We start from the raw sequence: 19,652 nt of genomic DNA on the forward strand, positions 1-19,652 counted from the left end.
AACTGACTGACTGATTTCATAATGGGAACTGATAAAAGTATACCACAGTTGTCATTCCATTTCTACTCATATGATAATTTCATCCAATCAACAAATACTTATTGTGTATCACTATATATACTGTCCAGACACTAGGGACACAGTGAATTGGACAAATAAGATCCCAATCTTCATGAAGCATACTTTCTTAGGAAAATGGGAACTCAGGTAATAGAGTTTAATAGAATTAAACAAGGTAATTTCATGCCTGGCTGAGTGATAAAGAGATTAACTAAGAAAGAAAAATGGGGAAATGTATTACAGATTGATGGGTGGGATGAGAGGGAGCCATTGTAAGGAGGTAGGATATTATTTATATGCACTGTGAAGCAACTGAATTTAAAGGGGAGTGACAGTCTCCATTACGTATTTTTAAAAGCACACACTTATTGTGGCAGAATAAGAATGGAGGCAGGGAAACCATTTCAGAAATCCAGGTAGAGAAGAAACAATATGGAGGTTATCAATCAGGATATATTTAGGAAGTGGAATGGGTGATAATGCTGATGGTTTCCATGGGGGAGGAAGGGAGGGTAAGGGTAGAGGAACTGAGTGTCACCAAGGATCTAGCCTAAGTAATAGGGTCCTAGTGTTATTCACCAAAATAGAAAAGAGCAAATGAAGTAGGAGCAGGATATCTGGTAGGGAATCAACAATTCTGTTCTGGACATAGAGTTCCTATCAGACCTGTACAAATATCAAGTAAGTTAGATATATCTCAGGAGAGGTCAGATTTGAAAGCCATCAGCATATGTGTATCCTTTTGAAAGTCATAGGACTGGATGACAAATGCTTAAGAGATCTTAGAGTATAAGAAAGATCAAGAACTAAGGCCTTCAAATGATAATGGAACTTGTAGACAATTCAATATTTAGAGATTAGAGGAGGGAAGGAAACATTAAAGGAGACAGGAATAATCAGTATGGCAAAAGGAAAACAGGGATGTGAGCCACACCAAATCTAAGAAAGATTTTCAGATCAGTTGTGTCCAATGGTCAGACGCTGCTGTGAAGCAAAAGAGGCCACTGGATTTGGTATAGGTAACTGTTTATCTTGATAAAATTAGTTTCAAGAGCATAGTAGGAACTGGAGTGTTACTAGAGAAAACTGAAGAGAAAAAAGGAGGCAATCAGTAAGAGGAGAATTTAGTGTGTTTAGCTATGAGGGAGAATTGATTAACAGGGAAACAATACAATGTTTATGAGAATCCCTGACCTCTACCCACTAGATGCCAACAGCACTCATTCAGCTGTGACAATCAAAAAGGCCTCCAACATTGCCAAATGTACCTTGCTAGGAGGTGAGAGTGCTAAATAGTACCTGGTTGAGAGCCACAGATTTAAAAGAGAGAAAACAACAGATTTGCAGAGATTTGCTTCAATAACATATAGTTGTTGAACTATAGATATGACAGAGTTCTGACCAAGTTTAGACAAGTGTGCTTATAGGACAGGATGAAAATGCTTAAGAGGAAAGTTTTGTGGGAGGGGGGCAAAGTTAGTGATTACAGTTTTAGATCATAAAATGCTGGGGGAAGGGAGACAAGTGAGGTAGATTATATATGGTGGTAGGGTGACAGGATTTAAAGCATCAGTGAAAGTGTTATCCAAGGGTTCTTACCAAAGAAGTTGATCCGTGAACAACAAAACCATGTAAAGAAGGTGTCTGGTTAAACCTCAGTAATAAAAAAGTGAGTAAAAACAAAACAAACTTTGTTCCAAACAAGTTATTAAATCTTAAATCCTACAGGCAATTTTTAATAACCATATTTTAATATACACCATTAAAAAATGAATGTTGGGTGGGCCACGGTGGCTCCCAATGCCAGAGGACCCGGGTTCGATTCCCGGTGCCTGCCCATGTAAACAAACAAACAAAAAAAAAAAAAAGAATGTTCACCAAAATACATAGGGTCCAGCTGATCTTTAATGAAGTATAGTGGCATTTTAAAAAATTAAAAAAAATTTCTATTAAGACTTAGCATAGAAATTTAGATTAATCTTTGTGATTTTTTTTCTCGGTAGTAAGGAAAGTTAACTTTGGCTCTCCATTAATAACTTGTTTGTTTTGTCAGTCTACTGAATTGCAACTAATCCATTATCAATGACAGTTTATAAAGCATGTTATTGCTCTTTCATTAAGACAGAGCACCTTGGACATTTCTCTAGCTATCTTTTCATATCATCTTGATATCTTTTCATATCACCTCCTCATTTGAGATCTCCAAAATTTTATCTTGTTCTTTTTATAGACTCTGGGTATTTTAAATTAAAAATCCTAGATATTAAAGTAGAATTCTCATCTCTCTGAAACTGCTTCTGTATCACAGAGCAAACTGAAATAACACTGTTCATTTCACTATTCTTTCAACATTTCTGGAAAGTAAAACTGACAACCATCTGTTACTCAAACAATAAATAATGTGGCCCTCTGTAAAATGTATGTTTAAGGGTTTGTGACACATGGTAGAAATTGAATTAACAATGAAAGCCTGCAAAATTACTACAAAGATGAATTCAGGTTAAAATAGGACAACGGTTCTCCAATGGTTCCCTTATGACCAGCAGTGTCAAAGTCACTTGAGAACTCGCCCTACTGAGTCAGAAACTCTGGGCATTCTCATACAAATATTGAGGATTCTCATTCAATAAAACATACATGGAATGTCTAAATTCCAAACACTACAGAAGGAATTGAGGTTACAAAGACAAATGAGACAAAGCCTCATATGCACAGGCAATATATCACCTGAGTAGGAATTTTCTACTGGATTAACAATATTCGTTTTGCATAGTTAGGTTGAAAACAGTCAAAAGATCCCATCATTCCTGACTATTCTTCAGAGCTGTGTCCTGAATTTAACCAACATGGCTTTTACTGTATTTTTTCTTCCTGATATATTGCTGTTCAGTCCTACACAAAACTTCTTAATGCTCCAACCTCTCCCTTCTGAAGACAATCCAAACTGAGGCTATTAAAGTGCTAAAAAATAAAAACTCAGTTAATACCACTTTTAAATACGCTAAAGGGCTCATTCTTTGAAGAAGTGGGAGGTCAACCAGGGAGATAGAAGTAACTTATTGTAGTTAACATCATCTCCCAAAACTGGTTTCAGGGAGATAGGGATAGTGCAAAGCTTTTCAATCATTGCTCTTTCCCAGTACTGTCAAAGTACACAGAGTCAGCTTTACTAAAATGACGTCAACCCACTGATTTTGAACATTTGTCTTTGCCCAGTCTTGTTTAATGTCAGCTTCCCATTTGCTAGCATTCAGCAATCAGATAATTAGTGGGAAAGCAAAAAGTTTTTCTCCTTCGTTTGATATGAGGCTCTATATTAATATAGATAGAACTCTTTTTGCCTGTATCACTGAAAAAGGATACATATATCTGAAAAACTCTTTTCTGTATGAACTGAATTTATCAAAAATATGTCAAACAAATCAACTTACCTTCGAAGGTGGAGAAAAGCTGTGTAACACTGTTTAAGAAATTGTTGGTACTGCTCACTCTGTGTGCCTCCCATGCCTTCTACCATTTCTTTATTCAGCTTCATTGGAGGAGGAAGTGGCTTCGGATCCCGACCCAGAATATATCCAAAGTCTATGTGGAAGAGTTTGCCTAGATGTTGACAAAAAACTCATTTGTTTTCAAATTATCTTAGAAAATAAACTGCAGAGGGGATATGTAATACAACTGGTTTATAAGCAGTGACTCTTCATAAAGAATATTTAGTTCGTGATGAAGCCTATTAAAATGCTTGGTTTTCTAACTCAGACTTAAGGGGTGGCCTTCAGAGCATATTTTAACTCACTTTCATTCAGATGAAGCTGTGCTTAAAATTAGTGCATGATAATATTAATTTTCAAAACTAAATCCTATTTTAGATCTGCAGAATTAAAGACAGCCAAAGCCTAAACCACATTTTAAGGTATTAGCAGAAGTTAGTACAGTGTAGCAAATTTCTCATGCTAAAATTTAACCTAATTTTCATATAGTGGAAGACCATTAAAGTATCACTCACACTAATGCTTCAATTTTTCACTATTCAAAAAAAAACTCCCAAATTTCAAATTACATTGTTAGCTTCAAATGATTCATTTTCAACTCATCTGTGCCACTCATTAGTGGCAGGCTAGGCAACCAAGCACAACATTCATGTCTGCCAAGAGCTGAACAGAACTGCAATACCCATTTAGAGAAACTCTACCCCAGTCATAAAAATTCATAGAATAGATATGAAAGAATGTGATAATTCATTTTATACAAGGATTAGCCACAGAAATCATAAAGCATTTTGTGATTTACAGGCAGATATAAAGCAGGGATTCATTTTAACACAAGAAGTCACCTCAAGGATCCACAATCTAAGCTCTACCAAGAAATGAATTTATGTCTGTTTTGTGCATTGCTTTTTCCCTAGCTCCAGAAAAGTTTCTGACATAAAATAGGCACTCACTGTTCAATGAAGAAATAGATTTATTTTAAAAGCCCACCAAAAATCACCCTAGTGCCATCTGTTCACACCTGTTTGTCTCATAATACGTTATGATTTGTTTTATAAGGAAACACATCCTACATCTTCTATTTGGGAAGCCTACATTCTTTTCCTTGAGATTACCAGCCCAAATCTTTCGTTCCTGAGAAGGAAGAAAGAAGAATTAAAGTTAAGAACACAGGTTATCAGGAGAGAGAAATAGGGTAGAGATTGGGCAACTGGTCCTGAAGGAATGCAGATTGTGCAACTGGACTGATTGTGAAAATTCAGAAATGGATAGCACAATACTACCTGATTGTAGTACAGTAATATAAGTACGGTGAATGAAGCGTACTTCATTCAGAAGGGCTGGGGTCACGTATGAAACCAGAAGGAAAGATAGAGGATAAAGACTGAGATGGTATAATTTAGGAATGTCTAGAGTGGACAGAGATGCTGCTTTTATGTACAATGTTCAAAAAGTTTTTTAACAAGTAGTTATACAACAGATGAGTTATAGTTTCACAATTATTTTTTAATTTTACAAATTAAAAAACATTTCTGCATGAGGAAGAAAAAAAAAGACAGTGTATCTGACTGCAGTTTAAGTTCCATGCAAGAAAAACAAATTATTGAATATTACGAATTTTAATTTTTTCTAACAGTTAAGCCAATCAAGTTTTATACCCTGCAATATTCTATTCTTCTAGAAAACTGTTTAATGCATAAAGCAGAACAATCACTCTGTGCAGGCTAAAAACATTGCCAGCAATGAGAAACTTTAAAATATTATGGTCTGTTTATGCTCTTAAAAATTACTGAAGATCCCGAGGAAGCTTTGCTTATGTGGGCTATATCCACCAACATTTACTTTCTTTGAAATTAAAACTGAGATCATCCATAAACATTAATTCATTTAAAAATAACAATTCAACTACATTTCAACAGAATTTGCTTTTTTAATGTTTTTTTCTAAAACAAAATAATTTAGTGAGAAGAGTAGCAATGTGTTATACTTTTCAAACTCTTAATGTCTAGCTGAATAGAACCAGCTGGATTCTCATAGTTTTCTGTCTATTACAATATATTGCTCTGATTGAAATCTAAGAGAATTCAGCCTCAAGCAATTTTAAAAAGGCGGACAATGAAAAAAATCTCTTAAAATAATTATGGATAGTCTTTGCCACAAAAGCAAATTCTCAGGCCCTACCATATCTAATGACTCAAATTAAGATGAATCTCACCAATGTGCTTTCATCAAGTGCTTCAGGCGAATCAATGATCAAATTAACAGTTTCTCTTCTATAAACCTTCCTATAAATTTAAAATGAAGAGCTACCTCAAAGGAAAATGTAGGGGAGATGGTAAGGTAAAGGAGTTTGGATTTGAGGGTTTGGAAAAGAAATTTTTACAATTTCTTATCTTGAAAATGATGATTCCAAATAACAGCTACGTAAGTAATTCTCACCTCACAGTGGTAAACAAACAAAAGCACAAAGTTGATCTTAAATGTTTATGTGCTGAGTATTATGAGACACTCTACCACAATAATATCTTATCAATAATATCATTCAACCCTCACAACAAGAAAGAGGTTCTATTATTATTACCCATTCAGAAATCAGAAGACAGAGTCACAGATATATCAAGTAATTTGCCCAAGGTCACCCAATGGTGGAGGAGCAATTTTAAGTCAAATAATTGACTCTGAACCTGATATATTGAGTGCTCTGTGAAAAGGGTCCTCAGAACTAAAACAAGTATCTGAATAAATTCCACACAAACTGAGGAATGATAACGATTAGGATATGCTGGAAAAAAGGTCCACTTAGGGAAATAGTAAGAATGATTATTTTCCTTCACTAAGAGCTTTCTGACAAAGGCTCAGAGGGTATTCCTATGAAGTGCCAAGAAAAATAGAAAAGCTTTCTACAGTTACCTTAATCTCAACCTGATAAGCTTCATTCTTATCTCTATCAAGCAAATGGACCAAGAATAGAGAATGGAGGGCTAAAAAGTGGATCTAGGTCAGGATTAAGGGAATTCAGAACACAGGGGTAAGGAAGATATTGTCTACATTTTAGAACTTCACCTACTTTTTGAGACCAAAGGAAAAGTTTTATTTTGTCCGGAAACTAAATTTTCTATAGAACATTACCTAACTCAACCTGCTTGGACAGCTCATTTAAACAGTCAAAACAAAGGGAGCCCAGAATAACAATGAGGCCCTTTAAATCTTTACAGCTTAATGTAATGCCTGGATATATCCTAGAATATATTAAGTAAATACATTATATACATATACTATGTATATATATATTGATCAATATATTAACATATATAAATATAAATATAGATAGATAGATAAATAGATTAACATATTAATCAAAATGTACTGGCAAACTCCCTTGAGGGTTCGGAGAAAAAATATGGAACTATTAAACTTTACCAATGGGGAAACCCCTGATACTGTGTCAAACATTAGGGACACCAAAATCAATAGGCCAAGCACTTGATCTTGAGGCTCTTGTGAAGCTTATGTATGTAGCAGAGAAGCGTAGCTTACCTATATATATGCCTAAGAGTTACCTCTGGAGGACCACTTTGGTTGCTCAGATGTGGCCTCACCCTCTCTCAGTTCAACTCTACAAGTGAAATCATTGCCCTCTCCCCTACGTGGTGAATGTCTCCCTGGCAGTGTAGGAGATGACCTCCAGGGATGAGTCTGACCCTGGCACCATGGGATCAACAATGCCATCCTGACCAAAAGGGGGTAAAGAAGTGTAACAGATAAGGTATCAGTGGCTGAGAGAGTTCAAACAGAGTTGAGAAGCTACTCAGGAGGTCACTCTTACACAAGCTTCAGTTAAGCATTGCTATCTATAATAACTTGCCAAATCCTAACCAAAATCATCCCAGCCAGTCCTAAAGAACACAACATATAAGATTTTTACAAAGGTTCCATTCACTACGGTAACTTTCCAGAAACTCACAACCTCCAGATGGGTCCCTGTACAAGATAAATCCTGAAACCTAGAAGGGGCCAGGCTCTCCAGAATATCAGCTAGATCACTCTCTCTAACCCATATTACTGACAGCCCCTTCCAACATGAAAAAGTTAGAAAGAGCACAGCCCAAATACCCCTAAAGAGTGGGAGAAAGATCAAGGGTGATGGTGGCGTTATACACAGAAGGGTGGGTTTAACAAACAAGTTTGATTGCTGAATCATTATACTGATATTTCTTTTAGTCTCCAATATCTTAGAGCAGCTAAGTAAAAACCTAAAATTGTGGAACTGTAACCCATACCAAACTCTGAAATCTGTCCTCTGCTCTAGATAATTGTGCTTTGACATTTATTGCTTTTTTTATATACATTATTTTCCACAAAAAAAGAAAAGTAAAAATTGATTGTGATGATAAAAAAAAAATTCCTTCCAGCTTCCAATGTTCTGGAGCAGCTAGAAGGAAAATCTGATGTGATGGTATGGTAGCCCATGACAAACTCTGTGATCTGTCCTGTAACTACTTGGAGACTACTTTGAAAATTACTGCCTTTTTCCTTCTATGCTTTGTATATATATTATATCATACAATTAAAGAAGTTAAAAAACAAAACAAACAACAACAACAAAGACAGAAAAGCCTTCTTCAAGATTAGAAGGGCCATGCTTAGGACATATGACTAACTTCCCATTTAATAAAGACATCCAGCTTGTTTTCATTTGCACATGTTTTAACTGTTTAAGTTATTTATATATCTTATTATAAAATCTGTTCACCATGAAGAATAAACATGCTTTTCAGTTATACTTTTCTCTCATGTTTGCAAGAATAAAAATGAAAAACAAATCTTTATCCAAAGAGCAGAATAAATCTAATCCATGTTTCTTCTGAGTCCTTTCACAACTAATTGTCCTGAAAAAACTTCTTAAAGTTTTCTCTAAGGACACCAACTCTGAAAGTAAAATCCCCAATCCAGACCACAGCTTAAATTTTATAATTTCTGGCTTAAAAGATTCTATATTAACACATTAACAAAGAAAACATCATTCACCCCCAAGTTGCTTCAAGAAAACAATATAATTGACCACATGATAATACGCCTATAAAGGAATTTTCAGATTTAACATTCATGGTGGATTCACAGTGTCCTCTGGTGCACAGCAGAAACTTCAACAAAGCTAACTGTATCCAAAACCAAAATAAAGTGTGGGCAAAACAATTCTGATTAATCAACAATTTTGTATTTTTATACCCCTTGTATACATTATGAAATTTTCTATATGCTGTGAAGCATTTTCCTTCACAGTCTCCTAGAGTTCTCAGTCTGATCTTATTCTGCCTTGTGCAAATTTACAAGAGTTTCTTGGCGACAAGCCTACCAAATACTCCAATGGAATGAAATCTGAGTGTCTTCTTCCTTTCACCTCCATCTCTTATATCACAGAACTGGAAATAGAGGACACACCAGAGGAGCTCTGACTACAACTCAAAAATGATTTTCATCCACAGCACTTACAGACTCTAAACCTGTACAACCTGGCAAATGAGAAGAACAGACGAATAAGAGAGATGTTACTCAACATATGGAAAATGTTCCATTGACCTCTATGAGCTTGCTTAGTTACATGAAAGAATCCAAAGTTCTTAATTTTCATATGGTACAATGGCCACAAAATATTCAGTGGAAGATGCTTCATGATTTTTGAGGCATTTTTTTTACTCAGAAGTACTGAAATATGTTTTCTGCAATGAACCACATTCAAAATTCAGTTCAAACATGCAATTAATAAATCTTGAAACTCTGAAATATAGATTGCCAGTGAAAGATGACAAGAGACACATAAATTAATCATAATGTTTAAAAGAAGTTGAAGAGTATATTATAGCGTCTTGATACAACCAGTCTTTCTTTATGCAAATCTAATTCAAAATAACCTGAAAAGATCCATCCTACTGAGGAAGACTTAATATGCTAACAGGATGAAATAATTATGGAGCAGTTTAGAAAAAAAATAACTTAAAAAAATGCCATTTAAAAAAAAAATGTGCCTCTTATCTAACCAGTAACATACTTTAGGTAAGTTTTTGGCTTTTAAAGGGAAATCTGGAGCACCCTCTAGTGGAAAACTGGTGATAAGAAGCCTAAAGCTTGTTTCTGAGAAAGGTATTCTCCAAGTCCAAGAGAAAAGGTCTCTTATTTATCAATTTTTAAAAGAAGAGACAAGTAGGATTTGTGAGTATATGATAGATATATCTGTGATCAATAAACATATCAGAGTATTATACTAGTAGATATAAAATGATCACAATATAGAATGTGGCTAAATGCTTCAACCAAAAAAATAAAGGTAATAAAGAAAATCTATTTTCTGCAGAAGGATTTAAAAATGTGGATTATTTAGACCAGAGGAGAAAAGGTTACACAGAAAAACAGATATATTTATTTACTCATTCATTAATTCAAACTGATTTACTAAACACATTAAACAGGCAAGGCAATGGGGGGCATGGTGGTAAATTGGATGTACAAGGTCCCTTCTCTAAGGGAACTTGCATTTTGAATGGGGATGGTCATAAGAAATCAACGCGTACCATAAGGGCAAGGTCTTGTGTTTGTTTTGTTCTCTTTGGTATCCCCAGTCCCTAGAATAGCACTTAGCACATAGTAGGTGCTCAATAAATAATCACTGGATTAAGTACAAAAAAGACAACTTCAACTAGTGGTAAGTGTTATTCTGAAAACAAAATAATGAGCAATGGGAAGGGGTTAGTAGATGCTATTTCAGACCGAAGCGTTAGAAAAGGCTTCTCTAAGGAGATGCCGTTAGACTTAATAACCAAAGTCAGCCAAGCAAAAATCCGAGGGAAGAGATTTTCAGGAAGAGGAAAAAAACAAGGGCAGTTGCCTGAAGCAGGGGTGGTTTGGATTTTTTCTGGGAACAAATAGAAGACCCAAGTGGGCACATGAACAGCCATAGTAGAGTATGGATGGTATTAAAATTTTTTAGGCAAGAGATGACAGGGGCTTCAGCTGGGGTGACAGCAGTAGAGATGAAAGCGTTGGGTGACTTCATGATCTTTTTTGGAGGTGAGCAGCAGACAAGACATGCTAGCTAATAGATTTGATACGTGATTTGCTGGCAAGAAAGGTATTAAGATTGACTCAGGTTCTTGAACAACTGGGTGGATTTATTTATTGAGATGGGGAAATGAGGTGAGGAACAGGTCTAGGCAAGGAATGGAAGAAGACAATTTGTACAATTGACAATAATTCATATTTCAAGTAAGAAACTAATGAAATGGATTGAGGTAAGGAATTAAATTTGGAAACTGTTTGACAGAGATGCTGTAAAGCCATGGGGGCAAAGATTCCTCAAAAAGAAGGGGTAGAGGGCAGTGCAACAGTGGGAGAATTGCTGCCTGCCATGCCAAAGACCTGGGTTCGATTCTCAGTGCCTGCCCATGCGAAAAAAAAAGGGGGGGGGGGGATGGGATGGGAGGGAGGGTAAAAGAATGATTATTCCATGTTAACTCTAGAAGATAAACCAAGAACGAAAGAAGTTAAAGTGAGTTAGGTGTGGTTTGGTAAGAGGAAAAACATTCTAACATTCAGAGTTATATAGCATGCATATCAAAGCAGGCATTTCAAGTATAGAAGTAGAGGAAAGATGATTATCTGCAGGATTACTAATAAAGCAGTTATTAGAAGGAATGGGAGCTGACCTTAAATGACGGTTAAAGTAACCGTTTTAAGGGATTGACAGGACTCTATGATTGATATTATACAACTTATTTGGTTAATAGGAAGAATCATGGGAAGAAATGATTGGCATCACAAATGTGCATTTGCTAGCAGTCATTATTTGTTACCTGTTTTTGTCAGCAAAAGATTATCCATGTGCCTGTCTCCAACTCCAAGTATATATGTAATCACGCAATAGCCAGCTGCAGTAAGTTTAAGAAAGAAAGAAAAAAAAGAATTATAAAAGCACACATGCAAACCAGGTTATATATTCCACCAATGTTTTTTAAAAATATTTTTACTGAGTTACCTTCACTCACAACATAGTTCCTCCAAAGTATATAATCAACGATTCACAATACCATCAAATAGTTGTATATTCACCACCATGATCATTTTTAAAACATTTGCATTACTCCAGAAAAAAGAAAACCCCATACATCCCAAACCCCTCACCCCTCCCTCTTACCACTAATATTTGCAATGTATTCAATTTTTATTTTTACCATAATTCCCCTCCTATTATTTATTTTTTGTCTATTTTTTTACTCATCTGTTCATTCCTTGGATAAAGGGAGTGTCATGCATGGTCACACTATAAAAGCTATATAGTTATACAATCATCTTCAAGAATCTAGGCTACTGGAAAATAGTTCAACAGTTTCAGGTATTTCCTTCTAGCTATTCGAATATACTAAGAACTAAAAAGGGATATCTATATAATGTATAAGAATAATCTTGACTCTATTTGAAATCTCTCAGCCACTGAAACTTCATTTTGTCTTATTTCTCTCTGCTCCCTTTTGGTCAAGAAGGTTTTCTCAATCACATGATGCCAGGTCCTGGCTCATCTTCGGGAGTCATGTCCCACGTTGCCAGGCAGATTTACATCAGTTGAAGTCATGTCCCACATAGGGGGGAGAGCAGTGAGTTCACCTGGCAAGTTGGGCTTTGAGAGAGAGACCACATCTGAGCAACAAAAGAGGTTCTCTGGGGTGATTCTTAGGCATAATTATAAGGAGATTTAGCTTCTCCTTTGCAGGAATGTTTCATAGAGGCAAGCCCCAAGATTGAAGGCTTGGCCTATTAAACTGGTTGTACCCAATGCTTGTAAGAATATCAGGAATTCCCCAGGTGGGATATTTTCTCCCTTTACCCCAGACCCTCAAGGGGACTCTGCAAATGATTTTTCATACTCTGCCCAAATTACTCTGGGCTGTATCAGGGCATCACAAGAACCTATACAATCCAACTAAAATCTGACTCCCAATTCAGGGTTCCATGTAATTATGGTTTCAAATACTCTAACCATATACATTAAATTAAATTAGATAGTATGCTATCAAAATTATACATTTTGTACCAAATAAAGCTCACTTCCTTTGGTCTCACAAAGAAGACGAAAATTTAAAATACAGACCATATCATCCTTTACCCTGTACTCTGAACAATCTTTGTCCCATCTCAATCAGCTTCATTCATATCTCTAGTTGAAGTCTCATCACTTTTTCAACTTTTTAGGAGTGGCCTTATGGAGTAATGCTGACTTTCATAGCTTCGGAGCTCTAATTCTGAGTCATAGGCATATCACAAAAATAGCTCAGAATCCCAGAATTTAGAAATAACAGTTACAACCGCAAACAAGATACGATTGCTGTAAGAGCTTATAGTCTAGGAACCTTTACAATAGGCTTTAACCTGATAACTATGCTCTTGATTTCAATTCTCAGAGTTTGGATATTATAGTTACTATGAACATACCATGGTATTATTTATCTTTTTATTTCTGGCTTGTTTCACTCAATATACTGTCCTCAAGGTTCATTCACCTAGAGGCAAGCCTCACAATCTCATTACTTCTTGCAGTCTCTCAGTATTCCATTGTATGTATACATCACAGTTCCCCCTTCCATTTCTCAGATGTACCCTTTAACCCCTCTACCCATTGCAAATTGCTAACACTTCTGCCATAAACACCAGTGTGCAAATGTCCATACCTGTCCCCATCCTCGGTTCCTCCAAGTATACATCTAGCAATGGAGTCGCAGGGTCATATGGGAACTGCCACCCCTAGTCTCTTGTGGAGACACTGCCCTCCAGAGGGTCTGTACCATTCTGCTTCCCTACCAACAATGAATGGCTACATCTCTCTGTCCACATTTTCTCTAGCACTTACATCTCTCTGTCCTTTCTTAAACAGTTTTATCACAAGTCATATAATCCAACCTAAGTAAAAAATTCGATGGTTCCTGCTATAATTACATAGCCATGCCTTTACCATTACAATCTATTCTTATGCAAAGAATCCATACCCCTCCACCAGAACCCTGACTTACTGACATTTAGGTTTGGCATATTGTCTTACATTCAATGGAAGCATATTACAATGTTACTGTCAACTATAGACCCTGGTTTGCACTGATTATATATTTTTCCCATCTACCATCCCACTTTCAACATCTTGCAATGTTGATACTCATTTGTTCTCTCTCGTGCAAAAACACTTATATTCACACACATAATCACCATCACTGTCCACTCTAGGCATTGCTAGGTTATATCACCCCAGTCTTTATCCTCTGTCCTTCCTTCAAGGCCCCAACTCTTCTCCCTCAAACATACACTCAGCATTGTTCAGTGTACTTATTGTATTGCTACCATAAGAAATTGTGCTATCAATTTCTGGATTTTTACAATCAGTCCAACTGAACATTCTATACTTCTCCAATATCAAATGCCAATCTCTACCCTCTTTCTATTTTCTGATAACCTGTGTTCTTAAATTAGACACTCAGAGTGTACTCCCTAGTGTTAGTTCATATTAGTAAGACCATTCAGTATTTGTCCTTTTGTTTCTGGTTAATTTCACTCAGCATGATGTCCTCAAGTTTCATCTACTTTGTTGCACTCTTCAAGACTTTATTCTGTCTTACAGCTGTGTAATATTCCATTATATGTATATACCACAGCTCATTTAGCCACTTGTCCATTGATGGACATTTGGGCTGTTTCCACCTCTTGGCAATCATGAATAATGCCACTATAAACATAGGTGCGCAAATGTCTTTGTGTGTGCTTGCTTTCATCTGAATATATACTTAGTAAAGCTGAACATATGGCAACACTATACTTAGCTTCCTGAGGAACCACCAAACAACCATCCAGAGAAGCTGCACCATTCTACATTCACACCAACAGGGAATAAGCGGGCCGCTTTCTCCACACCCTATCTACTACTTGTCTTTTTTTTTTTTTTTAAATAATGGCCATTTTGGTGGGTGTGAAATGATATCTCAATGTGTTTTTACTTTTGAATTTTTATCTCCAGGATTTATTTTATTTATTACTATAACTGCCTATAGGTCTTGTAACCCTGGTTAAATTTATTTGTAAATATCTGACTCTTGGTTGCTATTGAAAATGAAATTTTTTTCTTAGTTTCATCCTCAGATTGCTCATTGCTAGTATATGTCTGGGTGTTGATCTTGTGCCCTGCCACTTTGCTGTACTCATATATTAGCTCTAATAGCTTTGCTGTATATTTTTTGGGATTTTTGACAAATAGTATCATATCATGTCATCTACAAACAGTGAAGAATTTTACTCCTAATTTAGATGGCTTTTCCTTTTCTTGTCTAACTGCTCTAGCTAGACCTTCCAGCACAATGTTGCATAACAATGGTGACAGTAGGGATACTTGTCTTGGTCATGATCTTAAAGGGAAAGTTTTCAGTCTCTCCCCTTGAGGATGATGTTAGCTTTGGGTTTTTCATATATTCCTTTTATCATGTTCAAGAAGTTTCCTTCTATTCTTATTCTTTGAAGTGTTTTCATCAAGACAAAATGTTGAATTTTGTCAAATGCCTTTTCTGCATTAATCAAGAAGATCATGTAGTTTTTCTGCTTTGATTTATTAATGTGGTATATTACATTAATTGTTTTTCTTGTGTTGGAAAAGCCTTGCATACTTGCAATAAATATTTCTTGGTGTTGGTGTATAATTCTTTTAAGGTGTTGGATTTCTATTTGCAGGTATTTTGTTGAGGATTTTTACATCTATATTCACTAAAGAGATTAGTCTGTAATTTTCTTTTTTGTAGAATGAGTTAGGTGGTTTTCTCTCTGCTTTGATTTATTTGAGGAATTTGAGCAGGACTGGTATTAATTTTTTCTTGAATGCTTAGCAGAATTCACATGTGAAGCCATCTGGTCCTGGACTTTTGTTTTTTGGGAACTTCTTGATAACTGATTCAATCTCTTTTCTTGTGACTGGTTTGTTGAGGTCATCTATTTCCTGAGTCAGTGTTGGCTATTCACGCTTTCCTGGGAAGTTATCCATTCCATCTATGCTGTCTAGTTCATTAGTATATAGTTGCTCATAGTGGCCTCTCAGTACCTCCTTGATTTCTGTGGGGTCAGTGACTATATCTCCTTTTCCATTTCTGATCTTATTTATTTGCATCCTCTCTCTGTTTTTTTTTGTCAGCCCAGTTAAGGGTCCATCGATATTTTTGTTGATTTTCTCAAAGGACCAACTTCTAATTTTGCTGATTTTCCCTACTGTTTTCATATTCTCAATTTCATTCATTTCTGCTCTAATATTCATGTGTCATTTAGCCTCCATATACTTGTAAATTTTCTGGCCTTCCACCTGTTATTGATTTCCAACTTCATGCTATAATGATCTGGAAAAGTATTTTGTATAATTTCAATCTTTCAAAATTTAATGAGACTTGCTTTGTAACCCAACAAGTAGTCTATCCTGGAGGATGATCCATGAACACCTGAGAAAAATGTGTATCTGGTTGTAGGGTGTAAATATCTGTGAAGTCTAGTTCATTTATTGTACAATTTAAAATCCTTACTGATCCTTACTAATTCTCTGTCTAGATCTATCCATTAAAGAGAGAGGTGTACTGAAGTCTCTAGCTATTATTTAGAGGTGTCTACTTCCTTTAGTGCTGCCAGGGTTCACCTCATGTATTTTGGGGCACTCTGGCTCGGTGCATAAATATTTATGATAGTTATGTCTTCTTGATGAACTGTTCCTTTTATTAATACATAGCGTCCTTCTTCGTCTCTTTTGTTTTAGTCTAATTTATAGCTACCCCTGTTCTTTCCTAGTTGTTGTTTGTATCTAATACCTTTTTCCAACCATTTGCTTTCCATCTGTCTTTGTCCTTGAGTCTAAAGTGAGTCTCTTTTTAGACAGCATATAGATAGGTTCTTTTTTTAACCCATTCTGCCAGTCTGTTTTTTTTTAACTTTTTAATTTAAAAAAAAAAAAATAACAAACGCGAACATTCTTAACTTATGATCATTCCATTCTACATATAATCACAACACAGTTGCATATTCATCATCATGATCATTTCTTAGAACATTTGCATCTATTCAGAAAAAAAATAAAAAGACAACAGAAAAAAATTCATACATACCATACCCCTTATCCCTCCCTTTCATTGATCATCAGCATTTCAATCTAAATTTATTTCAACATTTGTTCCCCCTATTATTTATTTTTTTCCATATGTTTTACTCGTCTGTTGATAAGGCAGATAAAAGAAGCATCAGACACAAGGTTTTCACAATCACACAGTCACAGCTATATCATAATACAATCACCTTCAAGAAACATGGCTACTGGAACACAGCTCTACATTTTCAGGCAGTTCCCTCCAGACTCTCCATTATATCTTGAATAACAAGGTGATATCTATTTAATGTGTAAGAATAACCTTCAGGATAACCTCTCGACTCTGTCTGGTATCTCTCAGGCACTGACACTTTATTTTGTCTCATTTCGCTCTTCCCCCTTTTGGTCGAGAAGGTTTTCTCAATCCTTTGATGCTGAGTGTCAGCTCATTCTAGGGATTTTCTCGGTCCCTTGATGCTGAGGCTCAGCTCATTCTAGGATTTCTGTCCCACGTTGCCAGGAAGGTCCACACCCGTGGGAGTCACGTTCCATGTAGACAGGGGGAGTCTGCCCATCTCTTTCAATTGGACAGCTTAATCTATTCATCATTAATGTTATTACTTATTACTATAAAGGCAGTGTACTTTCTTCTACCATTTTGTCTTTTGGAATTTACACGTCATATTTGTTTTTCTCTCTTTTTATCTTTACTGATAGTCTTCATTTCTATACTCTTCTCTAGACCTTTCTCTCCTGTAGTATTTCTGATAAAGCCAGTCTCTTAGCCATAAATTCTCCCAGTGACTGTGTGAAAACAATCATTTTAGTAGTTTTGCTGGCATAGAATTCTTGGTTTGCAAGATTTCAGAATCTTAAATATATCATGTCATTGCCTTCTTGCCTCCATGGTTTCTGCTGAAAAATCTGCACAGATTTATCACCCTTTCCTTGTATATGATGGATTGCTCTTCTCTGGCTGCTTTCAGAATTTTCTTTGTCTTTGATATTTGACAATCTGATTAGTAAGTGTTTGGGAGTAGGCCTATCCGGACCTATTCTGTTTGGGATATGCTGTGCTTTTAGCCTTTTCTCATTTCCAGCCAGAATATCAGATGACCGCAGTTGTAGCAGGCATGTGAACCATGAGGAAAAGGCCATGAGAATCAGAGTCCCTGGCCAGCCCCAACATCAGTAAACAGCTGAAGCAATGACAGCGATCCCTTACTTCTTGTCTTAAAAAAAAACACTTACATGGTCTAAGCCACTATAATAAGATTATGCTGAATGTAATTCTCTACACATCCAGTGGTCCACTGATGGGACACGAGGGTCATCTAGATCAAGAGATGGCAAAGTACAGAGAGGGCCAAATCTGGTCGGCCACTGTAAATAAAGCTTTATTGTAATATTGCCATGAAAATTCATTTAATATTATCTAGGGTTGCTTTAAAACTACAATGACAGAATGAATAGTTATAACAAGAGACTACCTGGCCAAAAAAGGTCTAAGATATTTACTATCTGGAAGATTTTAGGGAAAAAATTTGCTGACCCCTGATCTACAGCAGTGCTACACAAAAAGCGATTGACAGATTCCCAGTATCTCCATCACCTGGAAGGTGGATAAGAGCTAAACACTTACACCCTACCCCAGTCCTGCTGAGAATCTCTAGGGGCAATGGCCAGAAATCCATTCCTCTCAAAGTGATGGCTATGTACACCAGAGTTTGAGAAGCCCTGATATAGTATTTTAATGTAATAAGAATCACAATCAACTTAATTGCAGTTAACCAAAGACAGAAAATGTAGGAGAAAATTAACAGCTCTCAGGAAGAGGGGCATTGAAATCATAATATATTTAATTGATGTCAAAGTGTTAATGACTTTTTTTACCAACATATACTTTACTCTTCTTATAGAGCATTTAAATATTAACGTGTTCTAAGGACATCCTGCTTTCTTTTATTCAAACATCGCAATGGAAAGCAATAGCTTGAGAAACTTACCACAGCTTTTAACGTAAGTATCCATAACCTCAGCACTTATCCCATTAGGTCCATTCTCACTTGGTGCATATTTTCTAAAAAAGTTCTGAAAGGACATGATTTACATGTTTACTAATTTAACACAATCGTTAAATAAATTAGGCACTTTGAAAGGTAAATAATGACCAAATGTCTGTTTTAAAACTCAGTCAAAAAATTATAAAATGTGGACCTCAAAAAGCATATTATTCAAGAATCAGTGTTTCTGGTAATAGCTTTGTTGTGATCTAATTCGCATATCATGTATTCCCCTAATGGTGAACATGAGTTTTTAAACAACACTTATTGAATTTGTTAATGGAAACCGTTTTAGCAGCTAATTCCAAATATTTAAAAAAGAAATTGAATGTAAATGCTAAGAATTTTAGAAATTCAGAAGAAATAATACAGTAAGGGATGTTGATTGAAGAAAAGAATTACAGGGGTATAATAAATGCAGAAAAGGTGTTCAAAGAGTTAGAAAACACTGGAAATTTAAAGTATTTTCCCCCTTAGATTACCACCTAGACCATTCCTTTACATTTAGGTGTCTAAGAAGAACAAACTGAGCATATAATTTGTTGCATTTGAAATGCAACTAACATATACTGTTTAAAACTAAGTTTATTCTTTGTTTTCAGCTTTTCTGGACGCTCATTATATCTGGCAAAAGATACATAGCTAGAATATACAAGAAAAAGCAACCCAATAGAAAAATGGGCAAAAGACGTGAACAAGCAGTTCACAGAAGTAATAAATGGCCCATAAATATATTTTCAAATGCTCAACCCTTATAGGGAAATGCAAATTAAAACCACAATGATACCAAATATTAGAAGTTAGGAAACACCAATGGCAAAGATACATAGCAAGGTGAAACTCATGGTGTACAACTATTCTGGAAAACAACTAATAATTATCAAATAAAATTGAAGATAGTACCCTACA

The 19,652-nt window shown here is 35.7% G+C and overlaps 1 protein-coding gene across 2 annotated transcripts in view; it reads right to left on the reverse strand.

The window, feature by feature from the left end:
• The window catches only part of PIK3C3 (phosphatidylinositol 3-kinase catalytic subunit type 3), a 173,477-nt gene that overhangs the window by 21,980 nt on the left and 131,845 nt on the right, over positions 1-19,652 (reverse strand). For both annotated transcript variants that reach the window (XM_077135585.1, XM_077135584.1), the window contains exons 20-22: positions 18,687-18,771; positions 11,393-11,467; positions 3,492-3,660 (exon numbers count right to left, since the gene is read on the reverse strand). In XM_077135585.1, the coding sequence (XP_076991700.1) occupies positions 3,492-3,660; positions 11,393-11,467; positions 18,687-18,771 (329 nt within the window). The remainder of the gene's footprint in view (positions 1-3,491; positions 3,661-11,392; positions 11,468-18,686; positions 18,772-19,652) is intronic.

This window comes from Tamandua tetradactyla, chromosome 18, assembly GCF_023851605.1.
Source record: "Tamandua tetradactyla isolate mTamTet1 chromosome 18, mTamTet1.pri, whole genome shotgun sequence".
Taxonomy (NCBI): domain Eukaryota; kingdom Metazoa; phylum Chordata; class Mammalia; order Pilosa; family Myrmecophagidae; genus Tamandua; species Tamandua tetradactyla.